Source organism: Grammomys surdaster, unplaced genomic scaffold (assembly GCF_004785775.1).
Source record: "Grammomys surdaster isolate TR1022 unplaced genomic scaffold, NIH_TR_1.0 126163, whole genome shotgun sequence".
Lineage (NCBI taxonomy): Eukaryota > Metazoa > Chordata > Mammalia > Rodentia > Muridae > Grammomys > Grammomys surdaster.
Window position 1 is genome coordinate 7284117 of NW_021620970.1, and position 17868 is coordinate 7301984.

Genomic DNA, 17868 nt, shown 5'->3' on the forward strand with positions numbered 1-17868 from the left:
CAGCCATGTGGTTTGCTGTTTGTTCTTTTACTTTTGCTTGATTGCTCTATCAGGCTTCCCGAGGCACTTCTGCTGGATGTTGTAAGCACCCAGTTTTATGCTTTTCTCCCTTTCTGCTTTTTAATTTCTCAACCTTTGCTTTTGACACACTTAAACTCACACATGCTTGAAACCCAAGGCATGGCTATCATAGATCATTCTCCATGTGGAGGAACTTCTACCCAATAACTTCCTCCCCTGCTTTCAGTTTTGAACTTCTGTGAACCACGGAGTGTAATTAAGGCCTGCTTTTACTAATGGGTGTAGGGATATTTACTGGAGCATGGGCAATTTGCCAGTGGCAACCAGTGGTCTAATTTACCAATTACACCAGTCAAGAAAATGACTCTTGTTCCCCCAGCAGTTATTTACTGTTAATAGTTTTACAAATATTAATTGTTTTGTGTTTTTTAGAATTAAGCAAGAATTCAGGTAAAAAAAAATGTTTCAGAGTGTCTTGCCCTACTCCATGGGTAGGCTATATTACAGCCAGAGAGTAGCTATAGCTCATATTTGTCTTATTTGAGCAAGGTTGGCCAAGCTGGTCACTCATCTACTTCTTAGAAGAGTAGCTTATAGCCTGTTCACACATCAAGTCAGGCTACACTTAGTTGTGTACTAAGAAAAGCTCAAGGCCAAACTCAAAGTATGTACAAAGGCAGCTTAAAGCAAACTTAACATTCAAAACCATCATCAATCATCAATCAAATCAATCAATCAAAATCAACAATCAAAATGTACTTTATACCATTCTGAGAAAGTTAATTTACAGAATTTTTAAAGTAAGGAATTCTTTCCAAATTAATGCAATTCTTTCCAAATCGACCCTTTCCCTGGTCAGAGAGGGATATTAGAAGGGAAAGTGTAGTGGTATGTTTTCCGCTACATTAAACTCGGTATTTTGGGAGGAGTAAGGAGAGGAAGAGGAGAAGGAAGAGGAGGAGCTAGGAGGAAGGAAGATGAGAGGAGGAGAAAATGGCGGCGGATATACGTGTGTCGCCAGCAGTCTAAGGTAGTTGTAATAGCTAGGTTAGGTATTTGGTAACACCTCTAATTGTGTGGGCTTCTTGTTATTTGAGCATTACCAAATATATAAAGCTATTGTATAATCTTTAAACATTAGAGTCTCATTTCTACCGGGTACCAGGTGGATGTCAGGATGGTCTGGGCCTAGCCCAGCCTTGTAGAGACAGCATGGAAGATTGGCAGAGCCAGAGCTGGCGGTCTGAGCTGAGCAGCAGCGAGAACATGCAGCCACTCGTGGCCTCAGGCCTTGCGTAGTTGGGAAGATGGCAGCCCCGTACCAAAAGACAAATCGGGTGCTGCCATTTTAAAATATTATAGTAACAGAAAGATTTTGCCACTTCCTTATAAGTCTGAGGTTATAGTGATTTAATGGCTATGCCCGTGTTAACAGTACACATCCACTCAGAACTTCACTCCCACGGGTCACCTTTGCTCCCCATGACGCAAAGCCAGCTCAGATGACCCCTCTAGGAGAGAGCAAGCAAAGGATGCATGTCTTTGACTTAGTCAGGATAGGGAACATGGTGATGGATGCTTGCGTGACAGTTTGGAAGGTGGTTGAAACATGTCCGGTACACTGATTTGAGTGCTCTTAAAGGCCACAATGGACGTTTTTGACTTGGTTGTGTTGGAAGACGACTGCTTTGAAGATGGTAATAACTGCTGTTAACATATCCTTAGTTTCACCAAGAGCTCAGGGAATTGAAGGTTGACTTAGTGCATTATCGTGGTAAGATAAGTCTCAGTCGTTGACTTTCCTTCTTGCCTTCTTCATTTCCCATCCACTGGAGTTAAGTCAAGACACTCAAGGAAAATGGCTGCTGGAGTCTGAGCCTAGGAGTCAGGTCTCCTGTATGATCCAGTGAGTGATGGCATCAACAGGTGGCTCTGCTAACTTCCACAGATTATGAAGGCTTGAATAGGCATATTAGTGGGGTCTACTAAGAACTCAGAGCTTTAGGGGTCCCCTGGAATCTTCTAGGTTACAGATTGGTACTAGAATCACATTTGATTTGACATGTAAAAAAATATAATGGATCAACTAAAAATATATTTTTTACTTTTATGTGTATATGTATGTGCCTGAGTGTATGTGTACCTCCTGCATGTAGGAACATGCAGAGATCAGAAGAAGTACTTAGTGCCCTAGAACTGGAGTTACTCATACTTGTGAGCTACCATGCAATGCTGGGCTCTGAAGCTGGGTCCTTGTAAGAGCACTCAGTGCTCTTAACCACTGAGCCATCTCTCCAGCATCTAATGAACAGGTTTTTTTTTTTTTATCATCTTTGAATCTTATATTAAACTTACGGCTTGGGGCCGGAGAGATGGCTCAGTGGTTAAGAGCACTGGCTGCCCTTCCAGAGGTCCTGAGTTCAATTCCAGCAACCACATGGAGGCTCACAACCATCTGCAATGGGATATGATGCCCTCTTCTGGTGTGTCTGAAGACAGCTACAGTATACTCATATAAATAAAATAAAGAAATCTTTAAAAAAGAATATATCAATCTATAAAGCCAATTAATAAAGATTATTTAAAAAAATAAACTTATGGCTTACTGACTGAATAATAGAAACTGTAGTAGTAAATTGCTTATCCATACCTAAACCTCAGAGGCATTTGCCTGAGATGGAGATGGAGAACAATCTTATCAGATTTCCTGCTTGTTTGGTCACATTGAAGAAGGAAGCAAGAAATAGACTATTGGTCTTTAATGTTGATATCAGGCCGTGTCCTACTTGAAGTGGCTCTATATCATGCAAACAGAGATTTCTCCGTTTATACCTTGCCCTGTAAAACTCCTTTTCACAAGCATATTTGACAAGCGTATTGAGGTTAGAAGATGACTATGCATCAGAATGGGGACATGCACCACTCACCTAACACAGATTGATAAATGGCTTATTCCTGAAGCAATAAGAAAGGTGACACTGTAAATTTGTCAGTATGAATTGGGACTGTAGAGGTACATGAGCCATATTTAAAATCATATCAGGACAACTAGGGCCAAGAACCTGCAGGAAACACCAGACCAAGGAAAGTTTGCTACACTTTCACCTGAAGTCTGTATGAAGGTGGACACCTTAATATTACTGTGGCAATGATCCCTACTAATCTGTCATTTGGCCACCTGGTATATGGAACAAGGAATTGACAGGCAGAAAACACCCGAGTGCCCCTGGAACCTGACATGGGCTACTCAAATGGCTATCTGCCTATCCTCCTGTTTGTTCTTCTGGACCTGTTGTCTGTCTATATTGTGGTTGTTTGATAGGTCTGGCCCCAACGGATTCATGTGTTTGGATGCTTGGTCATAGGGAGTGGCACTATTATGAGGTGTGGCCTTATTAGAGCAGACGTGACCTCGTTAGAGGAAGTATGTCACTATGGAGGTAGACTTTGAGGTCTCCTATGCTCAGGTTTCACCCAGTATGGAAGAGTCTCCTCCTGGCTGCCTTCGGATCAAGATGTAGAACTCTCAGCTCCTTCTCCAGCACCATGTCTGCTTGCACACTGCCATGCTTTCCACTATGACGAGAATGGACTGAACCTCTGAAGCTGTAAGCTAGCCTCAACTAAATGTTGTTCTTTATAAAAGTTGCTTTCATCATAGTGTCTCTTCACAGAAATAAAACCTGCATTAAGACATACATTATCCATTTGGTTGTCTGTCCTTGTCCTTTGACTTCTGAAGCTGGACTCAACTCAAGCTCATTTCTGAGCCTGCAGCCAAGAACAGCAACATCCTCACTCCGGAGACTTAGGCTGGCTGGTGACGTCAGGCCTTCTGCAGCCCACGTGACTCCTTCGCGTCAGCCTCAGCGTTGGCTCCTCATGCTTCCCTGTCTTTTCAACCATCCTGTCTTCCTCTCTGTCTCTCACAGGGATATAGGATATGTTATCTGAGAGTAAAAAATCGAAAATTAAAACTTTAATAAGGGAACCTGTGTTTACCTAAAGGAAAAGGAGCTTTAGGCACCGCACACGATGAACTATTATTACGCAGTACATCTTGACACTATGGAAGGAAACAACGTTCATCTGCGTTTCTGCCACAGCATGCTCACAGCACTTACTATGCCTCAGTAAGATCACTCTCAAGACCCTACACACAGAAAAGAAAAAAAAAAGCCTACTCCAGAGTTAGCTAAGAGCTTCGTTCTCATGTTTATTCAATTCCCAGGAAACGTTCAAGTCAGGTGATGAGCCAGGTGTGGAGATGTTTGTTTGAGGAGGCTCCTGCCCGTTTTCCTACAGAGCTCAGAACTTAGCAAGAAGGAGGCTGGTTAGAAAAACTCACTTCTTTCTAAACCATGATACTTTTACCCTCCTGCCTTTCAGTGTGTGTGTGGGGGAAGGATGTGCTGGCATCGAGGGTGCCTTTGCTTGGAAAGCTGGAGCTAAACTAGGCTGGGGGACTGTCCCCTAATTTAGGGAGAAAAGACAAGGTGTTCAGTACCCTAAGTTTGTACCGGGTTGGCTTCTCAGGTCCTGTCACCTCTGGGTAGGTTTTACTGACTCAGCAGGTGAGTTTCTAGTCCACACCCACATCCGCTCCTCTCTCGCTTTCTAGGGTCTTTTCTAGACAGATGGTATATTGCCTTTGGGGTCAACAAACTTTGCTTCAGGCTTGACCTCTAACTATAGCTGTATCTTCTTTTTTATTTCAGGCCACAATAAAAATGTCTAATATTTTAAATACCGCCGTTGAGCGACTTCTGCTGGGTGTGAAGCTGACTGAAGAAACTCCTATCAACCTGTGAATGAAACTCTCCCTTCTTAAAAGCTGTATTTGCATGTTAATAGCAACTCTTTAGCACGCATTAATTTCCCATTGGCAGAATGTGTAAATTAGTGTTCGTGGGAAGGGAAGGAGAGGAATTATTTTCTAATTTTCCATGTGTAAGAGTTGCTACTCTCTGGGTGTTGGCAGTCTCGCCTCTCAGTCAGTTTCCTCAGCATGACTCCCTCCTTGAAGGGGTCCTATTTAAAGGCTTTTTAGGTTAAATTCTGTGAATGTGTTTCAAGCACCTCCCTTAGCCAATCTGTACTTTCTTTTTTCTTTTTAAAGTGATCAATTGTAGACATTTTTTTTTTTTGCAAGTTACTCTTTTTTTCCCCCCTTTCCCCCTTCCCTTCTTCCTCTCACTCACTCCGGCCTAAAGGTTTTTATTTATTTATTATATGTAAGTACACTGTATTTATTTACAATAATTACTTATTTATAATAAATTACATATTTATTATATGTAAGTACACTGTAGCTGTCTTCAGACACCCCCTAAGAGTGCTTTGGATCCCATTACAGATGGTTGTGAGCCACCATGTGGTTGCTGGGAATTAAACTCATGACCTCCAGAAGAGCAGTCAGTGCTCTTGACCGCTGAGCCATCTCACTAGTCCCAATCTGGGCTTTCTACATGGTGGGTTACAACCACCTGTAATCCCAGTTCCTGGGGGATCTGACGCCCTCTTCTGGCTTCTACAGACATCTATATATATGCTGTACACATGCATACGTGCAGTCAAACACGCTGTCTTAGTTAGGGTTTTTATTGCTGTGAAGAGACACCGTGACCAAGGCAACTCTTATAAGGACAACGTGTAATTGGGGCTGGGTTACAGGTTTAGAGGTTCAGTCGATTATCATCAAGGCAGAAAGCATGGCAGCATCCAGGAAGGCATGGTTCTGGAAAAGGAGCTGAGAGTTCTGCATCTTGTTCCAAAGGCAAACAGAAGACTGGCTTCCAGGCCAGTCTGGAGGAAGGTCTCAAAGCTCACCCCTACAGTGACATACTTCCTCCAACAAGGCCACACCTACTCCATCCAACAAGGTCACACTTCCAAATAGTGCTGTTCGCTGGGCCAAGGATATTCAAACTACTACATACATGTATACATAAAATGCAAATAAATAAATATTAAAAAAAAAAGAGGTTAAGAATCACATGTGAACCGTTTCAACCCAAATGACAATAAATGTAGAAGGAAGTCACCAAATGTGATGAAGATGTGTGGAAACAGACCTTCACACAGTTCAAGTAGGAATTAATATGGTATAAACTATAAATGGCTCCTGTAAACATTAAACATGGGAATACCATTGGAGCCAGTAATTCTCTCTTAAGGTAAGTACCACAGCAAATGAAAAAAAAAAGGTGCACATACTTGCACACAAATGCTTGTAAGTAACATTATTTACAATAGTCAAAAGATGAGGATAGTTTTTTTAAAATGTGCATTTATATACAAGGGAATATAGTGCAGACATAGAAGAGAAGGAAGTTTTGAAATACTTTATTATGTAGATGAGCACTAGGACATTATGCATTATGATAAGGGAAGTGAACCAGATACGAAAGGACAAACATGAGTTCCAGCAGGAGAACACACAGAGACAGAAAGCTGTCAGTCAGGAGGCACAGGGCCTGGGGTAGTAGGAGGGAGATTGGTTACTTAATGAATACAGAGTTTCTCTTTGGGGAAACAAAATTTTTTTTTGGCAAGAGATAATGGTAATGGTTTTGCAACATTGCAAATATAATGTCAACAAAGTACCAAGTAAATAGAGCAAATGCCAAGTTTATTGCTGCCTGTCTTCTTACCACAGTAAAAAAGAATTGAGGGGAAAAAAAAGCAAAAAATTCAAACTATACTTCCATCCTGGCCTATTGCTTCTTTTCTTGGGAGTTGCATTATTATTATTTTTCAATTAAAATTTTAAGTTACGATTTAGAGTGTGTGTGTGTGTGTGTGTGTGTAAGTCAGAGAAAAACTTGCAAGGGTTGGTTCTGTTAGTTCTCTCTTTCCACCATGTGGGTCCCAGGCATCAAACTCAGGTTTTTAGGCTTGACAGCAAGTGCCTTTATCCACTGGGTTACCCTGCCAGCCTATTGGAACTATTTTAATTTTTACAGATCTAATTAGAACAGACAGTAGATGTTTAACTAGGATATGTAGAATAGAATACAAAATCAGAGGATTTAACTCTAGTGGTATAAATGACAGAGTTTATTTAAGGATCCAGAGTTTATTTTTAAAAATATTAATTTTATTATTTTCGTACATGGGTATGTGTCTCTTGTGTGCAAGTGGGTGCTCATGGAGGCCAGACAAAGATGCTAGATTCCTAGGGACTGGGGGTTATAGACAGATATGAGTGTTGGGAACTGAATTCCAATTGAAGAACAGCAAGGATTCTTAATCACCGAGTCATCACTCCAGCCCGAAGGATCCAGAATTTAAATTTCAGTTTCCAAGTTCAGGGTTTGTGTCCTTCCTATAGAAGAGTCATCACTGAATGTTGAGTTAAATAGAGCAAGAATAGATTTCTTGAAAACCTTGAAATTCTCCCCAGTGAATAGATAGAGAATGGGAGAAACCACAGTATTAAAAGAAATAGTCACCACTGCAAGTCCCAGTGTCAAGTGTAAAGGGAGTGGCTGGCTCTTAGTGAGGACCAAGCCACTGTATACATGGTAGGGCATCCAACACACAAAGAAAGAGATGACAGCAGTCAGCATGACTTTGAAGGGCTTGCTGGATTTAGAGTCCCTTCTCTTTCATCTTGGTGGCCACTCGTTTGTAGCAAAAGATGATGACAAGGAAAGGCAGAAGGAAACCCAGCAAGAAGCGGCCAATGAAAAAGGCTGCATGAATCTGTTGTCCTAATGTTTGATGCTCTTTGCTCTCCCAGTCAATAGACACAATGTAGTTATTCTGGCATTTAATTCTTCCTTTATGGTCATCATGTGTCTTCCTGAAAACTAAATAGGGTATGCTGAGGATAGTGGCAGAAATCCAGATTCGTGAGGCAATTCGGGAAGCCCTGCTTAAGGTTCGGTGCTGCTGGGACCACACTGGATGAAGAATGAGGTAATAACGGTCAACACTGATGGCCGAGAGGAAGAAAACGGAGGCAAACATGCTCACTGACAGAGTGCTGTTGAAGACTTTGCACAAGACACTTCCAAAGGCCCAGTGATTGTCCTGAAGGAAGGAGGTGGCCATGAAGGGCAGAATCAATGTAGAAATAAGATAGGAGAGAATGAGATGGAAAAATAAGAGAGTATTGACAGTCCTTTGCATCTTGAATTTCAGCATCCATAGATAGAAGCCATTGCTGATGGCACCGATTATAAATGACATGAACAAAGAAGCAGCAATGATTGTTTTGGGGACAGGAGTTGGAACACCAGTGCTGTTTGCTAATGAGGTAGACACATTGATCACATGACCAGAGGAGTTGATCCAATCCATAGTTACCTATGGAGGGAGAACAGAGTTAAAAAAAAAAAAGAACAGCAACAAAGATTAAATGGAGTAATTAAAATATTAACTTTGGTATAGCAGTAATCTGAAGGGTAATATTTGAATAGTGGCAAGCATATTATTTCTATAATAATGCTTTTCAATTATTTTCTAATGCCTACTCTCTATCAGGAATTAAGATCAGATCAATTTTATTTTTAAAATACAAATACTCCAGATAATATGCATTAAATAAACATAAATAGTATCCCCTCCTAGCAATAATTGGATTTGTCTAAGCTTAAGATGCTACAATTACTCTCTCCTCCAGCCGAGCAAAATGCCCAAAGGAAAGAAGGCCAAGGGAAAGAAGGTGGTCCCGGCCCCCGCCGTCGTCAAGAAACAGGAGGCCAAAAAGGTGGTCAATCCTCTGTTCGAGAAAAGGCCGAAGAACGTTGGCATTGGGCAGAACATCCAGCCCAAAAGAGATCTAACACACTTTGATAAATGGCCCCACTACATCAGGCTGCAGCGGCAAAGAGCCATCCTCTATAAGCGGCTCAAAGTACCTCCTGCCATTAACCAGTTCACCAGGGCTTGGACAGGTGAACAGCTACTCAGTTGCTTAAGCTTGCCCACAAGTACAGGCCAGAGACAAAGAAAGAAGCAAAGGCTACTGGCCTGTGCTGAGAAGAAAGCTGCTGGCAAAGGGGACATCCCAACTAAGAGACCACCTGTCCTCCGAGCAGGAGTCAATACAGTCACCACCTTGGTGGAGAACAAGAAGGCTCAGCTGGTGGTGACTGCCCATGATGTAGACCCCATTGAGCTGGTTCTTTTCCTGCTTGCCCTGTGTCGAAAGATGGGGGTGTCCTACTGCATCATCAAGGGAAAGGCCAGGCTGGGTCGCCTGGTCCACAGGAAGACATGTACCACTGTTGCCTTCACACAGGTTAACTTGGAAGACAAGGTGCTCTGGCTAAGCTGGTGGAAGCTATTAGGACCAATTATAATGACAGTTATGACGAGATTCGCCACCACTGGGGAGGCAACGTCCTGGGTCCTAAGTCTGTGGCCCGAATTGCCAAGCTGGAAAAGGCAAAGGCTAAAGAACTCACCACTAAACTGGTGACACAGTTAAATGTACACTAAGTTTTCTGTACATAAATATAGTTACAAAATTTAAAAAAATGCTACAATTAGGTTTACTTCATAACCTAGTTATGTGGTGGTATTCTAATAGTTAGCATAAAACAGTAAGGACTGACCTTCAAGAGGACTCCAGGGCTACCTACCACAAGATTGTCAAATGCCTTTCAAATTACACCTATAGAGAGGAAATGTGTTTTAGGATAGAGGAAGTAACTTCTTTCTTGGGGAAGGGAGGAGAGAGAAAGATGTAAAATAATTCACATTTATTCAGTATTTGTGAAAGCCAGAATCTTCCTAAAAATAATTTCTTTGATTTTTTTTTTAATAAAGCCTATGAGGTATTTTTTTCTTCCCTCCTTCTCTCTTTCTCTCTCTCAGTTGCTTCGTTCTGTTTTGTTGAGACAGGTCTTATACAGCCCAGTCTGGCCTCAAACTTGTCAGGTAGCCAAGGATGTCCTTGAACCTCTGAGGCTCCTGATACCACATCCAGTGTGTTGGGATTTCAGATATGGGCTTCCACAAACAGTATTGAGGCAAATCTTCAAGCCGAGGAGAAAATAGGGCTTAAAATGGTTAAATTTCTTCTGTCCACCCACATCTTCCACCACAACTCCACTGTGGCACACGAGGATCCTGTCTGAATAAAACAGATACTATATTCCCAGTGCAGAGGCAGAGGTGGGGCAGAGGGGCTGAGGGGCAGAGGGGCAGAGGGGTAGAGGATTCCTGGAGCTTGATAGTCAGCCAGTCTATACTAATTGGTGAACTGCAGACCAGAGAAAGGTATCATCTCAAAGGAGGTGGACTGTCTACCTAAAGATGACACCAGAGGGGTTTCCTTTGACCTCCATATATGAACACCCACACACTGAAAAGAAAAATGAAATGAAACTACAGTTTCCTAAAGTTAAAAAAAAGCCTTCTAGGCAGGCTCTGTGGCACATGACTCAAATTCTAGCACCTGGGAGGCAGAGGCAGGTGGATCGTTGTGTGTTCAAGGCTGGCCTGGTCTATATAGTAAGTCCCCAGACAGCTAGGGCTGTGAAGAGAGATTAAAAAAGTCAACAAAACAAAACAATCAACCAACCAACCACAAACAAACAAATAACCACCTTACCCCAAAAACCAAAAACCAAAAACAAAGCAAAACAAACAAAACTTCTAAGGTTCTGCAAAGCAAAAAATGGTTTTTTTTTTTTTTTAGAAAAATACTTTAGTAGTCTGGTTTAGGAAGAATGAACAGTGAAGTTATGGATTAAACAATGGTGAATGTAAAAGCAACACTCAGGGAAGAGGTTGTGTGAAGGTCCTGGGACCCAAGAGGTAGGAGGAGGGAGGTGATCTTAGATACAGGAAAAGCCAGGAGCCGAGCAGAAAGGATGGAGGCAGAGAGTTCTGAGGATGTCAGCAAGGGCCTTTCTAGCACTCATTTGCAGCCCACTTGCTGTGCCTTTTTGTGTAAAATGCTGTCCTGTTAACCTACAATTAGCATGGGTTGGTGGCTGTACTGGGCAGCAAAGGAAAAGAGCTTGGGTTCCCTATTTGAGGGCAGATGGGGAGAAAAGACCAGCTGTGGCAACAGAGATGTAACAAACATGTTGGCAGGAAGTGTGTAGATGCTGGGGCTTGAGTGGATAGGAGAAACAAGACCCTGGAGGCTATCCCAATCCCTCACTCCTGTGTGCGCACGTGCGTGTGTGCGTGTGTGTTTAGAATGCCTGTGGCCTGTGCATCTGTGGTGCATTTGTGTGTATGCAGGTGCATATATAATCTACATGTCACTGTGGGGTGTACTTTTATCTATAAATTGTATATCTGAAGTTCTGTGTGTGCCCATGTGAGTATCTGTGTATGTCATCTATAGTGTGTTTGTGAAGTGTGTGTGTGTATGCTATGCATTGCTTAAGTATATGTCTGTTCTTGTGTGTCCGTCTGTGCAAATGGTGCACGTGTGGTGTTGAGTGTGTTTGATATTTCTCAATGTATATGCATATGGAAAGCTGAATTTTTGGAAGCTTTATTTGTTGAATTGTGAGGCTGAACTCTAGACAAGTGTCTGAAGTTAATACAAACTTAAACAACAGAATGAAATCTTTGTTCTTTAATTGGAACTGGTGGCTCTTTACATAAGGTTCTTGGGAGCTTTAATGTATTGCATATACTAAGAAAATCCTTCATGATTTTTAGCATTAAAAGTATACTACTGCCAGGTGTGGTGGCACACGCCTTTAATCCCAGCACTTGGGAGACAGAGACAGGTAGATCTCTGAGTTCCAGGCCAGCCTAGACTACAAAGTGAGTTCTAAGAAAGCCATGGATACCCAGAGAAACCATGTCTTGAAAAACTAAAAAAGAAAACGCAACAGTGTATTAGTATTGTGTGCATGTGATGGATATGTGTGGATGAAGGCCCACATGTGCCACCGTGTGATGCAGAGGTAAGAGAAGTTCTTCATTCTTGAACATCTTTTAAGATGGCTTGAAGCACTGGAGTATAGTTTTGAGCCTGCTAGCTCTGTGGCCTCTTCCACCCCTTAGAGTTGTTATGAAGACTGAATGGAACTGTGGACTTACTTAGTGCCTTGTATGGCTGATGACAGTTTTTAGTGGGTGTTTGTTTGTTTTTGTTTTTTTTAAGTTTTTTGAGACAGAGTTTCTCTGTGTAGCCCTGGCTGTCCTGGAATTCACTTTGTAGACCAGCCTGGCCTCAAACTCAGAGATCTGCTTGCTTCTGCCTTCCAGGTACTGAGATTAAAGGTACATCCCACCACCACATGGGTAATATTCATTATTTAAACACATCTTTTGCTCAGCTTGTTACAGTAAAGCCAGTCAGAGCCACATTTAACAATTTTAAAGCTACAGAGTCTATTTCTTTCTTTCCTGAAGTACCTGTACTGGACTCTGGGAACCTCTGAGAGTCTATCTTCTCAAGCTACGATCTCAGATCTTCTTATCTTGAAGTGCTGGTAACTCTTTGGCTGGAACAACTTCCAGACCTTCCAGAGCTCCTGGAGATTCCAGAGAACAGTCCCTTCGTACAGAGACACTGAGCTGCTTTTGGGGGGGAAAAGCCTCAGGAACCTCAGACTAGCTGTTCTTTAGGAAGCTGAGAAAACTGTTGGGCCCAGGATCTTACCTCAGAGCTGTCTTTATACCAAGTAGTCTGAGATGCCACAGTGGCCAACAATCTTCTCTCTAGGGGAAGGGAAACAATGGAGATTCTGCCTTTATTTTGTCCCCCTCTCCCCCTCCCCCCGCTGGTAGATGCTACTCCTTAGTCTTACCTTTGAGATGTTCAGAGTCTTTTAGCTCCTCTGGTTCTCCTTTCTGTAGAACATACCACTGTGGAGGTGGAGTCCAAGACAGAAGTACTTCTCCAAACCATTTCTCCATTTCAAAATGAGAGTCAAAAAAAATTCTGTGATCAATCGTTTCGGTTAAGGTTAATAGGATAATTTCAGGTGTTAGAACACTGGTTTAAATGATATCCTCAGGTTTGGTTATTTCATCAGACAGGTTTGATTCTGGGGATTTCATAGGCTTATGGACCATCACCGTTAGATACACAGCAAGATGGTAAGAACGAGACCCCGGTGGTATCGAATCTGGAACTTAGCTATCTGATCTTGCTGGAGAGAAAATTGTTAGAGTGAAAAACTTAAAACTCTGGTTCTCAGACTCAGCAGAACGAATGTGACAGACCAAAGATTGCTGTCGGTCAGTCTGGAAAGAAGTGTGACAGACAGAATAGTTGCATCTGGACAGTCGCTGGAGGATAACAGAGCCAGCTCCTTATCTTACAGCACGGTGGTCTCTGTGAACCATTGCTGCCTCACTCCTCTCTCTAGCACACCCCCCCCTTCAGATCCACCTCAGTGCCAGCTCACTGTTCTCTTCCTTTCTGCTTCCTCTTGTCACTGCTGGTGTAGAAAATGCATCAGAACCACAGTATATCTTCAGTGGTGAATGCTTGGGAGTAAGAGCCATTGTCTACGCTGCTAGACTCAGAACTTAATGCGTTCACCGCTAGACTACAGAGTTACTTGAAATGGGCTTAAATCGTAGACCTTAATTCATCCCTGTCTGTGACCTTCAACAGAGGTACAGATCTCGGAAGGCTAAGGATGAGTCTCAAACTTACTACTACATTTTAGAAAGGACTTCCTCTGGAGGCTTTTGGGTTCATTTATAGATCCAGATGTAACAGGGAATTATCAGGTCCAAACCTGCTCGTTCTGAACATTAGTAGACGGAGTCCCAGAGAGGTTAAGCAAATCGTGATAGGGTTTTCATCAGACTCCCTTGCCACAGGCGAAGGAGGTGAGACTCTTGAAACTGAGAGCACATCCTAGATCCTGTTAACAGTTAATAAAGCAGCTGGGGTGAAAATAATGTGCACTAAAAATTCCAATGCACAGCTTGTGGGAACGATAGTGACTGTATAATATAGCACAGAGGGAGCTGTCACACCCCACGGAGAAATCCCAACTGTGCCTCTATCTCTATTATAGAGCTATCTGCATCTCTCTGCACGTTATCAGAGTCTCAGTTTCTTCATATGTTAACACAAAAAGAACAGGAATGCATTTTTTTTTCTTTTGGATTACCCTTGTGGGGATGAAGTGAAATACTGTCTAAAGGCTCAGCACAATGGCAAACACAGGGCAAGTATTAAATGGATGGTGGTTGGTACGGCATTATGTAACTTGGAGCAGAATGCACACTTGCAAGTCTACTGGGCTGGAGCAAATGTATCTGAATGCTATAATCCAAGAAATATTTATGAATACTATAGCCTGTCAGACAGTGTGCGAACCGAGGCAAACAAAATAAATAATTCAAAGCAGTCGCCCCTAATATTTACAGTTATTGAAGATGATATCTGAGCAGAATGGGTGAGGATGTTAGAGAGAGATGTTCCAGGCCTTAGAGACAGTAGGCACAAGCTCTGCAGCAACATTGTCCCATTCTTCATTTCTTAATTTTTAAAAAATTATTTTTTATATGCATGGATGTTTTGTCTGCATGTATGTCTGTGTACCATATGTGTTCCTGCTGACCTAAGAGGACAGAAGAGGGTGAGAGAGTCCCTGGAACCGGTGTTATAGATGGTGGTGAGCTATCCTGTGGGTGCTGGGAATCTGACCAGTGTCCCCTGCAGGGCAGCCAGGGCTCTTAGCTCAGAGCCCTTGGCTTTTGGTTTCTATACAGCGAATACTGTGGTTGTATCCAACAACACTAATCAGTTTCCTGGGAGTTCTTGACTTGAAATCACCTGACTTAATTAAAAGTGAAAGACAAATGAACAGTCACATCACCAATGAAGCCACAGAAGGGAAGTCGTTTCTTCAAGCAGCCTGTGTGTTTTCTACAGTGGTTGCGTCATCTGGCTTCATAATTAATTGGAGGGAAGCAGCAAGTTCCTGAGAAGAGTCTGGAAGATGTCAATTTTAGGTTTTCAAGTGATGGGAAGAAAAAGTTAAGCACTATCCCATTTTCTAATTACGTGTGGATTTTGTCAGTTATACAGTTAGTCTAAATGCCTGTTTTTATTGGTCAAGCAGCATAGGAAGGAGCTTTGGGAAAGTATTAGCCCAGTGGTTTCCAGCCTGACTGAAGTCATAGTTATCTGGAGAGCTTTGTTTGTCCCTCCCCCTTTCCCTCCCTCCCTTCCTTCCTGCTTCCAAGTGTGCATGCACATGTGTGTGCAGGTCAGAAGTCACTGTCAGAACGTCTTTCCAAATCATTCTGTACATAACTTTTTTTTTTTTTTGAGACAGGCTATCTCAGTGAACCTGGAGGTCACCAATTTGTTTAGACTGACCGGCCAGCAAACCTTAGGAACCCTCTCTGGTCTCTAGGTTCCCAACACTGGGATTACAAGCTTGTTCACACTTGGTTTTTGTTTGTTGAACCCTCTCTGGTCTCTAGGTTCCCAACACTGGGATTACAAGCTTGTTCACCACACTTGGTTTTTGTTTGTTTGTTTGTTTGTTTAAGACAAGTTTCTCTGTGTAACAGAGCCCTGGCTGTCCTGGACTTGATTTGTAGACCAGGCTGGCCTTGAACGCACAGAGATCTGCCTGCCTCTGACTCTCCAGTACTGGGATTGAAGGCATATATCAACACACCTGGCTATATTGGCTCTTTATAACCCTGGGCTATAAACTCAGTTCCTCCTTGTACAGCAAGCACTTTACTGACTACTCCCCCCCCCCCTTCCCAAGGCCCCATTTTTTTCTATCACATTCATAAGCAGAGTATAATCTCGTGACCACAGGAAAACTCATCCTCTAAAATATTCTTATGAAAGCTATGACAAAATGTGGCTCATTTATTGTAGAAAAATGGCTCATAAGTGAAGCTGCGTAAAGGGATTTCTGACAACTTCTTAGAAAACCTCAAGTACACGACAGGAGGCTGTGATCTGTTCCTCCATCACAGGGTTTGTTCTTAGAACCTGCGTTCATGCCTCTCCCAGGTGTAGTCATAGGAGTGGGTTTTACTTTAGATTATCCATCTTTTTACCCATTAGGATTCAGAATGACGTTTGCAAGCCAGGATTGCCTTTGTGACTATACGGCCTAAACTCAGACGACCTTTGCTCATATCATCTTGCTTAGTCCTCCGAATATAAACTGATGCTCTGAATAAGATTGGCTATTGCGTGAAGCTTTAGTCCGCCTCAGTTCCAAGCCTGCACACTGTGACTCACGACCATCTGTAACTCCAGTCGTAGATCTGACACCTTTTTCTGGCTTTTGAGAGAACCAGGCATGTAGGTAATGCAGACATATGTACTATAAAAACACTCATGTACACAAAATAAAAATTAAAACAGACCACAGACAAAAGATGAAGGCAGAGTCACTGCAGTCATCTTTTAAATTAAGGTAAGGAATATAACCATGCAGAATTCGAACTCAAAAGCTCACCACTGGATATCAGAGCCTCCTTTCTAAAAGGCCTTTAGGGAATGTGGAATAGCCTTCTTCCTTACAGATAAAGCATTTCATGAGTGACTGAAGAACAAAGACGAGATCCATTTGGAGAATACTTGTCCAGTATGTACAAGGCGCTGGGTCCAGGCCCTAGCGTGGAAACAAGACAAGACAAAACAAAACAGACAAAACCCGCTTCAAGTCCAAAGCACAGTCATGGAAGTAACCTAGTGACCTGCGCAGCGGCTTTGTCGTGCTGGCTTCAGACAGCACACAGCTGGACATACATCTCGCTTCACTGCCTTTATAAGGCAGGGCCTTGGCCACAGTGTCAGCTGCCCTCTGTTTCCTAAGAAGCCTTAAAAATGCACTTGACTTTTGTGTCTTTTGTATCTTGTGTAATGGCATATATGTTTAAGGATTTAAGCATGTTTCAAGCAAGATGGAAGGAACTGCATTACACATTCTGTTTGGTCAACATTCCATTTAACAGTGTGATAAGTTAGATGTGGCGGCACATCTGTGAAATACCCATATTTGGGAGGTGGGGAGAAGACAGTCAGGAGTTCAAGGCCATCCTGGGCTAAATTATTCTCTGTCTCAAAAAGCCAAAAGAGAAAAATTGTGTTTTTTATGTCACTAACTAATGGGTTAATACATATACAGCTACAGCAACATTTTAAAAGTTGTCTTTTTGTCTGTTGAATGCTGTTTTGAAGATTGATTGAGATTAAAATATGTGGTGTACAATAATTAAAATTGCTGAATATAAGGTTCTGCAATTCGGGTTTCCCATAAGATGGCTGCTAGCTGGCCTTCCTTCCCACACTGCTCTTTGTGCAGGCTGTTCTCCTGCTTCCTCAAAGGAAGAACTCTTTACAGCGGTGAGTGACAGAGCAGGACCAGAAATCCTGTGACATCACCACCGTCACTGGAAAGCAGGCAGCTAAGGGGTCCGCAAAGACAATGGAGGAAACAGACTCTGTCCTGGCAGGAAGCGGAATATCGAAGCCCTTTAGTGAAACACAAGGCTTATTGTCTAGATCCAAGACCTGGGACACGAGGTGATCCCAAATTCAAGGAAAACTGAAGAGATGGTGTAGGAGCACAGGGAAACCAGTAATGTTAGACACACAGGGTTGTCTCTTCAAAGGAAGAGTTGTATAGTCTTTTCCTCCAGAAGGCTAGGAGTGGGCGTGGCCAATAGTTTGGTGACTTCTGTGCTAAGATGTGGCCAGGTCACATCAGGTTCCCCGGGACTCTTAAGTTTATCTCTCTCAGGCTTCCCAGACCCTTATCTTGAGCGTCGTTCCTCAGTCCTATCTTTATGGGCAATATCTCACGTACTTTACGAGGGTGGAGGTGGTTAATAGCCTGGTGATCTTTGTGCTGTCTGCATGACTGAGACCACACCAGATCTTCCTCAGACCCTTAAGATGTCACATGTAGTCAA

The 17868-nt window shown here is 42.6% G+C and overlaps 1 protein-coding gene and 1 pseudogene across 1 annotated transcript; one reads left to right on the top strand and one right to left on the bottom strand.

Moving 5' to 3' along the window:
- Positions 1 to 7173: 7173 nt before the first annotated feature.
- Gpr33 (G protein-coupled receptor 33) lies at positions 7174 to 8328 on the bottom strand. Its single transcript, XM_028757489.1, is given in 2 exon segments — positions 7174 to 7617; positions 7619 to 8328. Coding segments are annotated over 2 exon segments (1017 nt in total). The 3' UTR covers positions 7174 to 7310.
- A 323-nt stretch (positions 8329 to 8651) lies between these two features.
- LOC114612520 lies at positions 8652 to 9471 on the top strand (annotated as a pseudogene).
- The last annotated feature ends 8397 nt before the right edge of the window (positions 9472 to 17868 follow it).